The sequence below is a fragment of the Diabrotica undecimpunctata genome, chromosome 9 (assembly GCF_040954645.1).
Source record: "Diabrotica undecimpunctata isolate CICGRU chromosome 9, icDiaUnde3, whole genome shotgun sequence".
NCBI classification, from domain to species: domain Eukaryota; kingdom Metazoa; phylum Arthropoda; class Insecta; order Coleoptera; family Chrysomelidae; genus Diabrotica; species Diabrotica undecimpunctata.
Genome location: NC_092811.1, coordinates 121,104,697 through 121,122,934, shown reverse-complemented (window position 1 = coordinate 121,122,934; position 18,238 = coordinate 121,104,697). Strand labels below are relative to the sequence as shown.

General features: G+C 32.9%; 1 protein-coding gene across 3 annotated transcripts in view; it reads left to right on the top strand.

Moving 5' to 3' along the window:
• The window catches only part of mri (BTB/POZ domain-containing protein mrityu), a 33,279-nt gene continuing 15,041 nt past the window's right edge, over positions 1–18,238 (top strand). The window contains exons 1-3 of one of the 3 annotated variants that reach the window (XM_072545113.1): positions 1–294; positions 16,348–16,452; positions 16,510–16,892. In XM_072545113.1, the coding sequence (XP_072401214.1) occupies positions 110–294; positions 16,348–16,452; positions 16,510–16,892 (673 nt within the window). In that variant the 5' untranslated portion in view covers positions 1–109. Of the gene's footprint in view, positions 295–9,215; positions 9,261–16,347; positions 16,453–16,509; positions 16,893–18,238 lie in introns of those variants that run through there. The other 2 variants (XM_072545115.1, XM_072545114.1) reach the window with 2 other exon arrangements.

Sequence of the window (18,238 nt, the reverse complement as noted above, 5' to 3'; positions counted from 1 at the left end):
CATCTGTCAGTGTCTGTGTCAGGGAGTTTATTGACAGGTCATTGGAGAGGTCAAGAAAAGTAATTTTAACACACATTTTATCCATTTCTCTAATGTAGAAAGGCTCTTTATGTTCTGGATCGATTCCAGAGATATTTGTTCTGATTATTTATATATATTTGTGAAGTGTTTATTGCCAAAAGTAAAAATGGCTGGAGCAAGTGATCGTCACCTATATCCCAACAATGATACAAGCAGTGATACTGAAGACTACACAGATGACCGAAGGAGAAGGGTTTTCAAGAATAGAATGAGGTGCTTTTTATTTCTCTAATAACTTATTTTATTTTGGGTCATTCATAAAAGTATGTGTCATTGGCCTTCCCAGAAAAAACATTGTGAAAGTTTTTGAAATATTTCGTGGGTATTTTAGCCAGTAACTTAACACTGATTGTTAGTTATTTCATTAATTTTGTAGTTGTAGTGATTCATAAAAAATACATATTCGTAGGGATAAAATTGTAAAATAAGTAATATTTTTATAAAAGGAAAGACAGTTAAGATTTGATCATCATTGATACATCTTTATCAACGTCTGTTTTGCCTTGCAATTCTTAGAAGGCACAGATTAAAGCAAAAATCTGAATTTGGTTTCTACAATTAGAAATCTTCGGATTTCATTTCGTGATTTAATATTTTTATATCATAAATATTGCAAACTTTTAAGAAAAAGTTAAAAACAAATAACAGTTTTTGGTTAAGAGATAGAATTTGATGAGAATAGTGGTACAATAGATGGTTTACTGATCAATTCTGTTTCGTAAAAGTTTTTTCTTATCCTTTGGGAATAGATTTTCATATTTTGTTTTGCTGTAAGGCTATTTCCCTAAGAATCACTGGCTTTTTGCATCTTATTTAGGAATTATTAAATAGTACTGAGGACATTTTTAAGTTTGTTGTAAGATTTGAACATTTAACTCAGACTATATTGTGTAAATTTCAACAAATTAGGTAATTATGACAGACTATATTTCCTAATATGAGTTACACGACCTATAATTGATATCAGCAAATATTAGATTGCAAGTCAAAAATAAAGTGAACTTATTGCATCCAACAAAATATTAAGAACTCTCTCTGTTCAGTCCTTATCCCCCCAGATTGAGTGTAGTGGTCAGTGTGAGGTCATATATTGTCCATCTCCAAAGATCTCTCTGGTTTCTTTTAACTCATGCATAGGTCTTTTGGATAGTCCTTTAATTTGGTTGATTCATCTTGTTGGGGATCCATAATGAGCCACTTATTCCAGTATGCATTCAAATCCTAATTTTATGCTTTTGTTAAATTGAACACCCAGTATTTTTATCTTATATATAATGTAGTAAATTAGCTTCAGTTTAAAAAACTATAAAGGTATGCTATACTTAAATTTTGTAGTTTAGGGAGTTATTTTCGAGCATTTTCCGCTGTTGTGTTTAATTTAAACAATCTGTTTTATATTGCCTGAAAATGTTTAGCCCATTTTTTATCCAAATAATGTTAATGGCATCCACAATCTATCTAGATGTTTTAGTTCCAATATATATAAATATTTGCAAATGCACTATTTTCCTATTAGTGTTTTCATAATTCTCACAAAATTGGTTGTGCAGTGTCATACAGAATTTTGGAGAATGTATATATGTGGACATATATTTATAAATGTGTAAATATTATATTAGATTTTAGATCAATTTTGGAGTTTAAACTACTAAAACTTTTTTTGTGTTTGTGTTTTTTTAAGTATTTGAAAATTTTGTAAATATACATATCTGACAGCTGGGAAGGCAAAAGTATATGAGAAGAAGAAGTAAATATACATGTAGGTAGAGATTATATGCTACATTCCATTGATTACTAGTAATAAACGTTCAGCTAAGGGAACATTTTCGGTAGGCAAAAAACTCAAGGACAAAAATTGGAAAATATGAAAATGGTTTACTGGTCTAAGGAATATATACATTAGATAATATTAACTATCTTAAAAGTGCTACTTTAAAACCAGTTATCAGTGATTAAGACAGCCAATTTACTGCAGTAGGAATTGTTTTAAGAATGAGGCTTTCAGGAATGATTTTTTTTACACCAAACCGTTAGAACTGGTTATCAAAATTATTATGATTGCATCTCACACCTTTGTATTTCCTTAGAGCAATAATAATTTTATATAACTGTTTTTGTGCAGCAACAATTTATGTACTTAAATATTTTATTTTTGTTACTTTTTTGACTTTAATTACGCTTATTATTTTATTAGGTTTTATTACTCTCTTTATTACTCTCTTTACATAGTTACTATAATTTTGCTGTTATAGTATTTATATGTAGTAACAGTATGGTCAGTAACCACTCTATACTATTTTTTAAGATATAGCTGTTCTGAGATGTGGTTACTGACCAGAATCTCTTAACTGATCCAGACCCTTTGGTTTAATTTTGTATAGTATTTCCAGAATTACACCAAAATGTTGTGGAACAGATTTTCAGAGATTCTTGAATTTTTGGTTTATGTGCAAATGAAAAGGGTAGTGATAAGGATGATTTTTTACTAAGGTACAGTTTTTACTAACTGTACTGTTTTACTAAGGAATCCACTTATTCTAATAATGGATTTGTTAACTGTCATAATTTTCGCTATTACAATACAGAAAATCAGCTGTAGGGAGTCTTACTCATCTACATTTCCTTAATTTCTGTTTTTTTTCTTATCCAAAGGTTTCTTTTATCTTTTATTTACTCCCTGAATTTTTTCTTAAAACATGTAGCTCCCAGATATTCAACATATTTTCCTGGTATTTGTTAATAATCCAGGTTTTACTACTGTAAAGAGTAGTGAGTCAGATTACTGTTCAGTATAGTCTCAGCTTGGCTGCCCTGGCGATGTTTTCTGCTTTCAATAATTTGTGCAATGCTCGAATGGTTGTCCTTATTATTATTTATTATAGTTTTATATTTATTTTAGTATATATTTATATTATTTATTATAGTAAACCCTAGGTACTCAAACTCATAATCTTTCTTGAACCAAGATCTCCTTCTCTCATTGTTTGTGTCAACATGCAGTTACATGTCTCCGTTTGTTTCCTATATACTTCCCATATATTTTGTTTTCTGCTTTTGTATATACATATCATAATAATCCTTCTCCTTAATTAACTACAGTCTGCTTATTTTCATTACTACTTCCAACAATAAATTAAAAAGTACAGTTGACAACAGATTTTCCTGTTTCAATCCTGTCTTAACTTTGTTGTATTGTTCTCGTCAATAGCATCATTTTGACCAACCTACTTACCTTTTAAGAAATTGCATGTGTTCTTAAAGCTTCATAAACATCACTTCTGATCACCCTATCGTAAGCTTTTTTGAAGTCAATAGAGAAGAGGTGTCCAATATCAAATCTTCAGAATTCATATCCGAAATTGGACAGTATAATTTTATCACCCAGTAGACCGAATGAATTTATTTGTTATTAAATACACACACGTAGTTAATTAGGTTACATACACATTTGGTCAATTATCAATAATATAATTTGGACATCAGTCAAAAGTGGTCCCCGAAAATATTGACCCAATTAAAACTTATATAAAACTAAGATCTCTTGCCTAGAGAAGCATTCAATCAATATTCACTCAGCAAACTTGATAGTCTTCAACGATCAACTTCATCAGTCTCTACTCAAGGTAATCCCGGGTCAACACCCATAGTGTACGTCTCATCAATAAACTCTGCTACTATTATTTGGTGTTACCATTACAACTGAACGAACATCTTCACTGAGCCAACGAAGGGGAATTTGTTCAAGAGGTGTAGGCTTAATTGTTGTTATTTGTTATTCTGGATCATTTTTACCAGATCAATAGTGAATCTATTTTTGTTAATATGGTATTTATATCAGTTTCTTGGAGCTTTTTATCCATATACTCTCTTTTTAATACTACACATCCTATTCGTCTGCCTTCTCCCAAGTTCATATTCATTTTTATCTTCTTTGCTTGGGTTGCTCAGGTACTTTTATATTGCTTTGTTTTTTCTGCCCAGGCTTTTTTTACAATCGGCTTTGTTTACATCTACTTAGAATTTCCCAGCAATATTATTGTCCTTAAGTCTGGCGATAATATATTTATTGTATGATAACCTTTGTTTTCTTATCTTTGGTCACATTTCTTTTAATCTTAAAATCATCAATAGGTGATCTGAATCTGATCTGAATTTGACCATCCAGCATGTCCCATGTTTCTTTCTGAATTGTTTTGTGGTCAAAGTAGGTACTTATAATTCTCATATCATTCTTTTGCACAAAAACTTGATTAACATCTTTCCATTTTCATTTCTTTTTTTCATGTTTGCGTTTGCTTTGCCACTCATTGTTTTCTTATGCATTTCTTCATTTCTTACTTTTGAATTAAAGTCAATTATTATAATTTTATGATTTTAATACCATATTTTGGTATCTTACCATCAAGTTCAATATTACCATCAAATTCCTGTTTTATATTTGGATCTTTATTTTCTGATGGAGAGCTTGCACACTACTTAAACTTATTTCTCTAGTTGTACCTCTTAATCTTAACCTACATATCCTCTCAGATATGCGTTCAAACTCACCACAGCACTTTGTTACCTATCTCCAAGTATGAAGCCTGTTCATAACATCTTATCGTCTATGACATTTTAAAAAGAAAACACTATATGTTTTAGGATACCTGCTTCATAAGTACTCCTCATATTCCAAGTTCCTGTCTGACTAATACTTCCATAACTTTTAACTTTCTTTGTTAATATTATTGCTAGTTCCTCCAAGTGCTTGTCCAATGCTACAATTTCATCATCTTTTGGATGTTCCCTGACATTAATTTGCTGATTGTTTTAACATACCTGCCGTTCGGTTTCAACCCCACATTCTGCTGTCTATTGTTACCTTTCGAAACTACTTTTGACCTGACACACTGATTGACCTTGACTTCATGCTTCTTATGCATTCATCCTGATTTCCTTGTGGCCCAGATGAAATTCCCAATGAGCTGATTAAAACTAAGGAGAAAAATTATTAACAAGCATTGAAAACCTAATACATAGTTAGAATATGGGAAGCAGAAGAAATGCCAGAGGATTGGAAAGAAGCCAGAATTATACCAATGTTTAAAAAAGGAAAAGCAACAGACTAATAACTATAGAAGAATATCTCTACTGAGTACAACACAATATTCTACTAGCCCTCATCAGACAAAAACTTGCTCAATTCTCGAGCGAGAAAAAATTGGGGACCAGCAACAAGGATTTAGTTAAGGTAGATCCGCTACAGATGCGGTGGTATCCATCGAGAAATGCCACGAATACAACCTAGAACTCCACACCCTCTTTGTAGACTTCAGACAAGGTTACATTAGACTATATTGGAAGAAATAAATTTTTTAATGAAATGAAAAATCAAGATATACTGGAAAAGCTAATCAGGTTAACAAAAATAACTATGAATGCATCCCGAACTACAATAACAACAGAAGAAAGTAGCACAAACACAATTGCAATATAAACAGGACTGCGACAAGGCAATTCCCTGTCAACCACACTATTCAACATAGCAGTAAACAGAACAGTCAAGGTCAGCAGAATTATTTTTTTTTGTAGTTATTCATACAAAACTACCAAGTGTGTACTTTAATTTTAAAGATCTAGTAGCACAAACACAATTGCAATATAAACAGGACTGCGACAAGGCAATTCCCTGTCAACCACACTATTCAACATAGCAGTAAAAGGAACAGTCAAAGTCAGCAAAATTAATATTTTTTTTTTTTGTAGTTATTCATACAAAACTACCAAGTGTGTACTTTAATTTTAAAGATCTAGATAGACAAAAACGTTAGTTTTAGCTGAAATAATTGACAATGAGAAATTCTATGACCGTTGGAAATTTTAATCCTTTCCAAGAAACGCAGGTGCTTCTTAATGATGATATTTTATATTAGAACAGATTTTGTAGGTGCTCACATTATCGATTTACTAAAATTACTGAACATTTGTACACACACTAGTGCATCATATATCGAGAAAATAGAAAAACAACTTTTTAACACCTTGCTAAAGGCGCAGTTAGCAATGAATTACAAATTTGATCGGATATTTATTATCAAGCGATGTAAAACTTTCAGTAATTCAAATATATGACGAATTCCACAGAAAAAATTCACCTTTTTTAATGCCAAAAATATTGATTTTGAAATTTGATAGCACGCTCTCGGGACCATTTATTTTTTATTCTTTAGTGCTCAAAACCGAAGAAAAAAATAGTGTCGCCATCCGAAATGAGGGTAACTGTACGTTTTTGGTCAGATTTCAAAAATTGGGTAAAATAATAGTGGAACAGTGGAAAAAAAATCAAACAAGGAATAAACAATGCAACAGAGAAAGTGGTTGGCAAAATGGAAAATAAAAGAAGAAATAATTGGTTTGACGATGAGTGTAAATTAGCAGTGGAAGAAAAGAATAAAACAAGATTGAAATGGTTGAGCACAAGCGAAGAAAGGGAACGAGAAATAACAAAGATCAAAGGCAAAAGAAAAAGAAATTATTTAAATCGAAAAAAAATCAAAAACTAGAAGAAATTATGAACGAACCAATACTTCAAACTAGGTAACCGAAAACGGACAGCTAATATAGCTAAAGAAGCAGAAAAATGGCAGAAGTATTTCGAAGAAATATATGAAGAAACGGATAGAGAAGAAGAAAGAGAAACAATAATGAACATGGAACGACAAGAAGAAGAATTGAACTATACAGAAGTGAAAGAGAAAATATGCAAATTTAAAAAACGGGAAAACAGCGAGAGGAGACGGAATATGTGTAGAACCTATAAAATACGGTGGGGAGGCACTATACAGAGAGATTTATGAACTAATACAGAATATATGGAGCAAAGAAATAATGCCCGAAGAATGGAAGAAGGGAATTATAGCGACAATCCCAAAACAAGGAGACCATAGAATATGCAAAAACTACGACTAACCAAGAGAAATCATTAAAATACAACAAACCGGCATATCTATGTTTCGTGAACCTTAAGAAGGCATTTGACGGGGTCAAATTAAAAGACGTTATCCACTGTACGCAAGAGAGATACTTCTAGGAATAATCAAAACGATCGAAAATATCTATTGAAGCTGACAATGGGATAAGAAAGAGAGATTCCTGAGTCCTCTATTGTTCAACCTGCTTATGGATGAAATAATAAAAAAAGTAAGAACTAAAAAAGGATAACAAATGGGAGAAAAACAACTTAAAATAATCTGCTATGCAGACGACGCAATACTACTCTCTCAAAGTGAAGATGATTTACAACGTATGCTGCACCAATTTAATATAACCGCCAGAAAATTTAATATGTTAATTTCCCCAAAAACGACAAAATGCATGGTTACAACAGCAAATTTACTAAGATGTAAATTGGAACTGGAAGGTCAGATAATAGAATAGAATAGAAAAAAGCTTTATTCTCAGGATTCACAAGTTACACACAAATATAAATTGTCAATAGAGAGAATGGTGTCAATTATAATTTGTAATGGTTGCTGTAACAACCTATACATAACATAAAAGTAATATTAAAATATAAGGATAATAACAGTGACATTTAGATTCAGATAAGAGCCCTCAGTCTCCCTGCAGGTCAGCTTGAAGGTATTCTTCCACTTTGTACGGTTCAAGGTGTATGAGCAACTGTTGAACAGACTTTCTATATTTATTTATGTCAGTTTCTATTTTGATGCTATAAGGCAGTTTATTAAAGAGTTTAATACAGGCATATTCTGTGGTTTTCTCAGATGCTGTTAGTCTGTGTATTGGTATATTATAGTTTATGAGATTGTTTTGTGTATTAGTATTATGGTTTGTTATGTGTTTCAAGAATTTATGTCTATTTTTAAAAATGAAAAGTAAGCATTCATATATGTATGTTCCAGCCATTGTTAGTATGTTTAGTTTTTTGAAATTACCTCTACATGAATCCCTGTATTTCAAGTTAAGTAGAGTTCTGATTGCTCTTTTTTGTAATATAAAAACCTGTTCAGCGTTACCACTTCCCCCCCAGAAAACTATTCCAAATCGCATTACAGAATGAAAATTTGAAAAATGTACAACTCGTTTACATTTTTCGTCCAAATAATTTGCTGTTATTCTGAAAGAGTAGCAGATAGTTAATAGAACAAGTGATGGAGTTAAAATATCTAGGCATCACATTATCTAGCTACGGAAAGCTTGAAACTGAAGTGGAACATCAAGTGAATAGAGCAAACAGAGCCGCAGGATGCCTGAATGAAACAATATGGAGAAATAAAAATATTGGGAAAGAAACGAAAGGCAGAATTTGCTAAACAATCATCAGACCAATAATGACATACGTGGCAGAAACAAGACCTGGCACAGAGAGGACAAAAAGGATGTTAGAAACAGCAGAGATGAAAACACTTAGAAAAATTGATGGTAAGACACTATGGGACAGAGCTAGAAGTACAAATATACGACGTAGATGCAAGGTGGAGAACATCAAGAACTGGGTAAGGAATAGAAGAGTAGAATGGAACGATCATATAAGCCGAATGACAACAAATAGACTAGTAAAGACGGCAAGAGATGGTTCCTCAATAGGAAGACGATCAGTAGGAAGACCACGAAGACGATGGAACGACAACTTACTGGAGGCACATTGAAAAACAGACAGTCATGTATATATAAAAAGAAGAAAAAGAAGAAGAAAATCACTAATATTTCGCTCATTCAATTTTTGAAATCTCGCAACAGGACACGATTACCATCGTTCCAGGCTACGGCACATTTTTTTTTCTTCAGTTTTCAGTACTAAAGAATAAAAAAAAAATTGGTTCCAAAAGTGCACCCCAAATTTCATAATCAATGTTTTTGGCTTCAAAAAAGTGAATATTTTTTGTGGAATTCGTGATATACATTTATTTTGATCAAAAGTAGATATTCTAGCCGACACGAGCACTTTTTAAATACATGACAATATAGCCAGATGTAATCTGGGTATTATTTTTTCCTACTGTTATCAGTTAGACTAAACAAATGTTTAAATAAAATAATATTTTTAGAACAAAGCACCAAACATCCTCAACTTTGTACCTAAGCTATATTTTTTGTTATTTAGTTAATTGTGTTCATATCTATCAGTCATATAATTGTGTGGAGAAGGAAATGATTAGGGAAAATAATTTAATACAATGGTATAATTAAGATAAGTGATGTATGCACTTGTTTATTTCATTTAAGATATGTTCGCTAATATTAAGCACAATTCAAATATTTAATTTTGTTCGTGAAACACGTTGTGTGCATTCCACAATGACTGTGAATATTGTTTTTCTCGATTATTTATTTTTATAGATGGCTTAATGCTTTCATATGTATATTTGAATATGTTACATTATGTTTTCATTTGATTTTAGCCTTATATAAATACATTGGTAATCTTCTTGGTAGCTGCTTCTTCATTCTCATTATTGTTTTGGCCTTTTGTTCGTTGAACTGGTAGTTATATTTATTGGCTTTGATCTTGATCTGCATTTAATATGATTTTGAAATATTTTTCATCAATAGATTTCTGTCTTCAACACCTTTTAATCCCTTAGTGTCATGTTAGGCTGGGTAAGCTTCCGTTTTACTTTTTTATTTCTTGGTACAAGTTCCTGATTGATTTATTTTTACAATATTCTTCAATATAGCTTAATTTCTACTCCAAGAAGAAACCTCGTGTCCTTGTACATATCTTCCCCACTTCCTGTCTTTACTTTATGTATTGTTTAACCTTATTCTGGTTTATTTCAGTCATCAACTGCTCTCTTACAATCCTCATACTACATGTCTGTTTATATTTTTTGTTATTCTTTGGTAATACCAAGTCCGCTGCTTCTTGTGTTTTTTCCTTTAGTTCTTCTCGTCTATTTTGTATACCCTCAATTTGAATAGCTTAGCCATTTTTTGAAATACAGGTCTTACTTTCTTTATCCTACATTTGATTTCTAGGAAATGGTCCCAATTTTCATTGATGTTAGTACCAAGGTAGTGTATGCTTTTACTCTTTCTATTGGTGGACCAACTGATTCTTTCAATTTGCTGTTCTTTCTTAGAGATAATCATACATTTTGTTTTCTTAACGTTTAGTGAAAGTCCATATCTCTGACTCACTTCTGTGATTCTATTCATTAACTCCTGGAGGGCTTTATAACTGTCAGCGAATACCACCGTGTCATCCGCGTATCTGATGTTATTGTTACATTTTCGAATTTCGGCTTCAACATCTTCTACTGCTTCTTGAAAGATTTCCCCAGAGTATATGTTGAACAGCAAGGGTGATATTATAGATCCCTGTCGGACCCCACGTTTGGTTTTGATATAATCGGATTCTCCTGCCTCTGTACGGATAGACGATGTTTGATTCCAGTAAAGATTGCTAATAATGCTTAGATCACAGTTGTTTATTCCAATATTTGGTAACATCTCCATCAGCTTGTCGTGTTTTACTGTATCAAATGCTTTATGGTAATCAATGAAGCATGCATAAATATCGCAATTCATATCTCTACATCGTTGAAATAGTACTTGTATGGTCAAGAGAGCCTCTCTCGTACCAACTGCGTTCCGAAAACCAAACTGTGTACGGCTGATTTTTTCTTCGCATAGTCTATATATCCTTTGATGTATGATTTTTAGAAATAACTTAAAAATGTGGCTCATTAAGCTGAGGGTCCGCAAATTATTGCAGGATACGGATTTTGTTTTCTTTGGTAGAGCAATAAACGTTGATTTCAGCCATGATCTTGGTATTACTACAGTTTGCTAGCTGTGTCGGATTTTTGAAGACCAACTGCTTGTTTTATCTTTTTATGCATATTAGATATATCGTGTTTTTGTTCCAACAACTCTATCTCTTCACACTGTGTTTTTAACCAATTTTCTTTGGCCTTTCGTATTTCCGTTCTTATTTGCCTCTGAATATTTTTGTACATTCTTTTGTTATTCTTTGATTTTCTTCTTTCTTCCATGAGTTGTAGTATATTGTCATTCATCCAACTTTTCCTCTTTTCCTTATTTTCTATTAGATGTTCCTCTCCGATCTTGTTAAAGGTTTCACATATATTCTGGAGTGATTCTTCTGGATCTTATGTTTGCTCCAAGTTACTTAGCTTTTCTGAAAGATCCGTGCGACTGTCTCTTTTGCTTCCTTATCTTTTAGTCTTCTCATATCACATTTTTTGTTACTATTTTTTTTTATAACCTTTTTAAATCTAAACCTAAATTTAATACAGTTACATCTTTTTACTTTTTTACAGGTCGTTGACCAATACATGGTCCTATTTGCGTTTGCTCCACTATAGGTTCGACTATCTCATATGGTTTTCATATGTTTAGCTTCTATTCTTCTTCTTTAGGTAGCGTCCCTTTAAGGAGGTTGGTAATCATCACAGCTATTTTCACTTTTGAGATTGCAGCTCTGAACAAGTCGACGGAACTGTAATTATACCACTTTTTCAGATTGTTGAGCCAGGAGATGCGTCTTCTTCCAATACTTCGTTTTCCCTGTATGTTTCCCTGCATTATGGTTTGTAGCAACACATATTTATCCCCTCTCATAACGTGGCCGAGATATTGTAACTTTCTTATCTTAATCGTATTCATGATTTCCATTTCCTTTGTCATCTTTCTGAAGACCTCAACATTTGTTATTCGGTCTACCCAACTTATTTTTAATATTCTTCGGTAGGTCCACATCTCGAATGCTTCAAGTCGATCGCTCACCTCTTTCTTTAAGGTCGAGGCCTCCACCCATACAGCAGCTCCGAAAACACATATGAACGTAATATTCTTATTTTGAGTTGCAAACGAAGGTCTCTACTGCATAATACTTTTCTCATCTTATTAAATGTTGCTCTAACTTGTCCAATTCTCATTTTTATTTCTTCTGTATACTCGTTATTTTCATTAATATTTGTACCAAGATATCTGTATTTTTTTACTTTTTCTATTGGAACCCCTCTTATGTTTAAAATGTCTTGTTGTGTTTTGGAAATTGTCATAAATGTTGTTTTAATAACATTAAGCATTAGTCCGCTTTCCTCACTAGCATTTACTACGTTATCTAAAAGTGTCTGTAGATCGTGTACATTCTCTGCAATTAGTATAGTATCATCGCATATCTGATATTGTTGATGGGTCTGCTGTTGACTTTTATTCCAATTGTTACATGTTCGAGTGATTTTTTAATTATTTCTTCCGAATATAGATTGAACGATAAGGGGGAGAGTATGCAACCTTGCCTTACGCCTTTTTTATCTCTACTTCCTCGGAAAGTTCTTTGCCTACTCTGACTTTTGCTGTTTGGTTAAAGTAGAGATGAGTTATTTTTCTTAAGTCTTTTTTGTCAATGTGTTTATTTTTAAGTAACTGTATAAGACGGTTGTGTCGGACCTTATCGAACGCCTTATTGTAATCAATAAAACAAACATAGAGTGGTTGGTTTACTTCCATACTTCTTTGCATGACGACATTAAATCCAAATAATGCCTCTCGTGTACCCATGGCATTCATAAATCCAAATTGGGTTTCAGTGATGTCTTGTTCCACTTTTCTGAAAATTCTTAAATGGATAATTTTTAAGAATATTTTTAGTGTGTGACTCATTAGACTAATTATACGGTGGTCATTACATTCCCTTGCATTAGGTTTTTTTGGTTATGTAATAAATGTTGATTTGAGCCAATCTCTCGGAATAATACCCGTATTATATATAGTATTATAAGTCTACTAATACATTGATCTGATCTTCTGATATTAATTTAATTATTTCAGTTGGAATTGTGTCAGGCCTCGCAGTTTTATTAGATTTTGCCAGATTTATTGCATGTATTATTTCATCCTTAGTTATATTTGGATCTATATCATGTTCCTCGCAATCGTTCATGCTATCTTATTGTGTCTTGTCATCCTCAAACAATTCTTGGACGTATTCTTTCCATCTGTTTAGTTTGCCTTTGATATCAGATATTATTTTACCATTCGTATCAACCAGGGTGTTACTATTGTTGGACCGTCTTATACCTGCTAATTCTTTAATTCTTTTGTGCAATTCAAAACTGTCATGATTTTTCTGGAGTTCTTCTATCTCTAAACATTTGTCGTTGTACCACTTCTCTTTAGCTGCCCGTATTTTTATCATGATCTCCTTGTGTGTGGCTTTGTATTCGTTTACATTTTTGTTTTTGTATGATCTTCTTTTGTCCATTAGTTGCCGGATTTCATCTGTCATCCATGGAGTCTTAGCTTCATCGATTTTGTGACTACTCAGCGTATCTTTAATTGGCATCATTAATGTGTTCTTAAATGATTCCCATTTTTCGTTGGAATCTTCATTATCATTGATTATTTTTTTGCTTAACTCCTCGTTAATTTTCAACGTTAGTTCTCCTTTTACATTCGGGTGTTTTAGCAGAGTGCTTATTTGTTGTGTCTTTTGTTGATTTTTTATTTTCTTTAGGTGGATTTCGAATTTTACGATTACTGGATTGTGGTCTGATGACACATCTGTTCCTGGATATGTCTTTGCCGATTTAATGGAGATTAGCTTCTATTAGCACATGGTATATTTGATTATTTGTTTATCCATGTTGTGATATCCAGGTACCTTCATGAATTTCATTGTGGTCAATGAAATTTTATTACTCTTCTGTCATTTTGGTTACTGTCCTTCTGTTTACTATATCCTCCTGTTATTTGCTTGTATACATCCTTTCTGCTAATCTTTGTGTTGAAATATCTTACCAATCTTTGTGTTGATTGTAGTTCATTGAACATTTTTTCTAATACTTCATAATAGTTATCTGTAATATCTTCATCCGTACTTTCTGTTGGTGCTTGTTTTCCAAAGTACCGTTTTGGAATTAAAAAAAGACGTGCAAAGATATGGCAATAATTTTATTTTTACATGAAAGCCTGTACCTTAATCTACTTTTCTACATAATTTCCGTGAATATTGATGCACTTGTCATAACGTGGCACCAGTTTTTGAATACCCTCCTGATAAAATTCTGCCGCCTGACTTGTTAACCACTGCATCACAAATGTTTTGACTTCGTTATCGTCTTGAATACGCTGACCGCCCAGGTGTTTCTTCAAGTGCTGGAACAAATGGTAGTCGCTAGGCGCCAGATCAGGGCTGTATGGAGGATGATCTAGAGTTTCCCATTTAAATGATTTTATGAGATCTTTGGTCTGATTAGCCACATGTAGACAGGCATTGTCATGCAGCAAAACGATACCCTTACTCAACTTGCCACGTCTTTTGTTCTGGATTGCACGACGCAGATTTTTCAATGTCTCACAATAAGACACTGCATTGATTGTCTCATTACGAGGCAGAAACTCCATTAGCAATACTCCTTTTCTGTCCCAAAAAACTGTGCACATGATTTTCCGGGCAGAAATTGTTTGCTTAAACTTCACTCTTTTGGGTGATGATGAATGTCGCCATTCCATGGATTGTTGTTTCGATTCTGGTGTGACGTAGGCCACCCATGTTTCGTCACCAGTAACAATTTGGTCTAAAAAATCTTCACCTTCACTGTGGTACCGCTCAAGGAAAGTCAATGCACTGCCTAAACGTTGGGTTTTGTGCAAATACGTCAACATTTTTGGAACCCAACGTGAACACAATTTCCGGTAATTCAAGTTCTCGGTAACAATGCGATACAAAACACTACGAGAATACTGAGGAAAGCAGTCGGACAATGATGAAATTGTAAAGCGTCTGTTTTCTCTCACCTTTTCGTCCACTTTCTGCACCAAATTTTCATTAACGACCGAAGGACGTCCACTCCGTTCTTCATCATGCACATTTGTGCGGCCATCTTTAAATGCTCTCACCCATTTCCTTACCATTCCATCACTCATAATGTTTTGTCCGTAAACTTCAACGATCTCACGATGAATATCGATCGGTTTTACGCCTTTAGCACTAAGAAATCGTATAACAGCCCGTACTTCAGAATCAGCGTGACTCACGATTGTTGGAGGCATCTTAAACACTGGAGTAAACAAGTATACAATGAAGAATCAGACTGTAATGGCGTCAGTGCGTAGACAAGAGATGTAGGTAACCAGTGCTCATGCGCGGAACGCCGACCGTAGCGCTGCGGCGGCGGAATCGCAAAACGGTACTTACTTAAAAAACATGCCTCTTATTTAAGTTCCTTATTTAAGTGATTTTGTTTTTTTCTTTTGTGTATCCTCTTTTAACTATAACTTTTTGTCTGTAACTTTACAGACATCAGTATCTATGTCATATTTGTCCAAGTTTTCTGTTAATTTTTTTTAGTGGTCTTGCTTCTAAAGTGCCGAACATTTCATAGTCCAATCATATTATTCAGTTCCTAATCTTTTTGACAGTTGGGTTTTTTGTAATGATTTTTTTTTTCATTTTCTCGAGCTTGTCAGTATTATGATTTCATTTCCACCATTGATTGCTTATACATATTTTCTGATATGTATGCCAACAATATTGATATCAGCATAGGCAAGGATTTGCACTGATTAAACAGGAGAGAGGGTCTCCCTGGTGCAGCCCGTTATTTGTTTTAAAAGATTGAGACAGTTCCCTCTGGATTTGTACACTACACTCAAACGTACCAACTGATTTGGTACTCCTAGGTTAGTAATTGTTCCTTTGCTGTAAATTTGTCCGCACTGACCTACTTAACAGTAAATTGGTACTGGAATTGCCAGGTTTGGCCTTTCGACATTTATGATTTTAGAGTTACACCGTCCATAATCAGTAGAAAGAGCCTAGTGGGGAGTTATCACTGGGAGGTGAAGTTCTCAGTAAGACAAAACAACTTTAACAGGTTTTTTTTTTACACCATTAAACTCCTTGGTGTTCTTTGACTGCATTATTGTCTCCCGTCTCTCTTAAATCCTTCAGTTTTATTTCATTTAGTAGTGCAAGAAACAACTAAGAAAGTTTAAACATTTATATATTTCATTAAACAACTTCGGTTGCCGGAAAAGACACATACATGAAAAATAAGTAGAAGAAAACGGCTCAATCTACAAAATATTTAAGTCATGATAATTACGATTATCTGATATTGCAAGTTCGGCGATTTCTCAAAACAAATTTTCATTTTAATATTACTTTGGTATTGTGGACCGTTCGTTGACTTTTCTACATATTTTTTTTTAATCTTGACCTATTTGTTAAGTTTTTGTTAGTATTTCTGTGCATAATACGGATCGTATTAACACAATAATTGCTTTGCCTAGTTATGGATCACTGTCCAAGCCGAAATCGTGCCTTGTCCAACGCTCTATGTCCCTCTTGGAATCCCGATGTCATTCTTTAGCTACTCCCAAGCAAACTCGCACTAGGCAAGAAAACGCATAACATAAGCGTCACAAAAAATACTTTGAATTGCTTCTTTTCAGGTCCAGAGCAGTTCTACAACCAACAAATCCAAAAAGCCAATGTTCACCACAACCGAACACGGGAGTAATCAATGCCGAAGACAGGGTTACTTTAGTAGTGGATAATACTAGATTCGTCGTAGATCCAACAATATTTACGGCCCATCCAAACACGATGCTCGGTCGGATGTTCAGCTCTTCGTTGGAGTTCACCCACACTAATGAAAGAGGCGAGTACGAAGTTGCTGATGGTATACCTGCTTCTGTATTTAGGGCTATTTTAGAATATTATAAGGGAGGTCTCATTAAGTGCCCACCGTCGGTTTCTGTACAGGAGCTGCGAGAAGCTTGTGATTATTTACTAGTACCATTCGACGCTAATACTGTTAAATGCCAAAATTTACGTAAGTATCAAAAATTTTTAATGTACTGGAAGTGTATTCGAAATTAAAATTGTAATGTATACAGGGTGAGTCACCACTAATGAGACGGAAGATTACAGCGAAACGGTAAAAGATTTTGAAAAATTTTTAAATGTATAGTATGTAGGTATATAAAGTGCGGCGTTTCAGTTATATTTTTTCTTATGGAACACCCTGTATTTTATTGGATTTTCTAATTGTCTGCAAAAAATAAGGTATAGTTTCATAAGACTTCCCTATACCTATGTACAGAGTGTTCTGAGTTATGTCGAATTTTCTTAAAATGTAAAACTTTAAACGAGGACTCATTCTTAATTTATTTAAGCAATTCTAATAAAATTACTCATACAGGTATATACTCATAAATAGCTGGATATTGGTCGAATGTATTTCATGATTAATTGTTAAACATTTATTTACAGGGTGTTCAAAATTTGTAGTTTCATTATTGGATTATTCAATGTGTAATATAAGGCTTATTTTAAATGGAACACCCTGTATATTAATGAATTATTAAATAAAAAAATTTTTCTCTTTTGAATGATATACGGATGTCCTATAACTAGGACTGATAGTTTTGCCGTACTTTAAAATTTTGTTAAACGGAAATCGACTTCAAATATTTATAATTGTTACTTTCGATTTTAAACCCATCGTATTGACATAGTGTTATAAACGAAACTAGTGTAGTTGTAAATACATTTGTTGTAAATAAATTAAAATTTTTATGTCTTTGGATTTGTATTCGTTGGAAATAGGATAATTAGCATTAAAATATGATGAAAAGAAAATAAAAAAAATTTGTTGAAAATCTGATGTTTTTTAGATTTTCTTCGATTCATCAAGTGAAAGGCAACTGCGCAGAGGTTACAGTTTCCAAAAATGACGTAGATATTAACATTATGTTTGGTATTTTGTATTATTTTAAGTATTAAAATAAGTTTAATATTTAAATAAAAATAAAACTGTAAAATTGTTTACTATTTATTTCTTTGAAGTCATAATAATAGATGTACCTATAACTTCTTACGTACTTACGAGCACACACTATTTTTTTTTGAAAACAATTAAATACATAACGAAACAGAAAGAATTTTAATAAAACAAATAATACAAAATGAATAATGAACATAAATATTATAAAATAATCCAAAACTTACAATAAGTAAAAAATGTTCAGGTATATAACAGATGTTCAAATTGCTTGCCATCTTGTGCAATACAACAAGCAGTTCTATCTTCGAATGATTTATTTACATTATTTAACATATCAGGAGATATTGAAGCAAACGCGTTTGTAATTATTAATTTCATGTCATCTCTAGTAG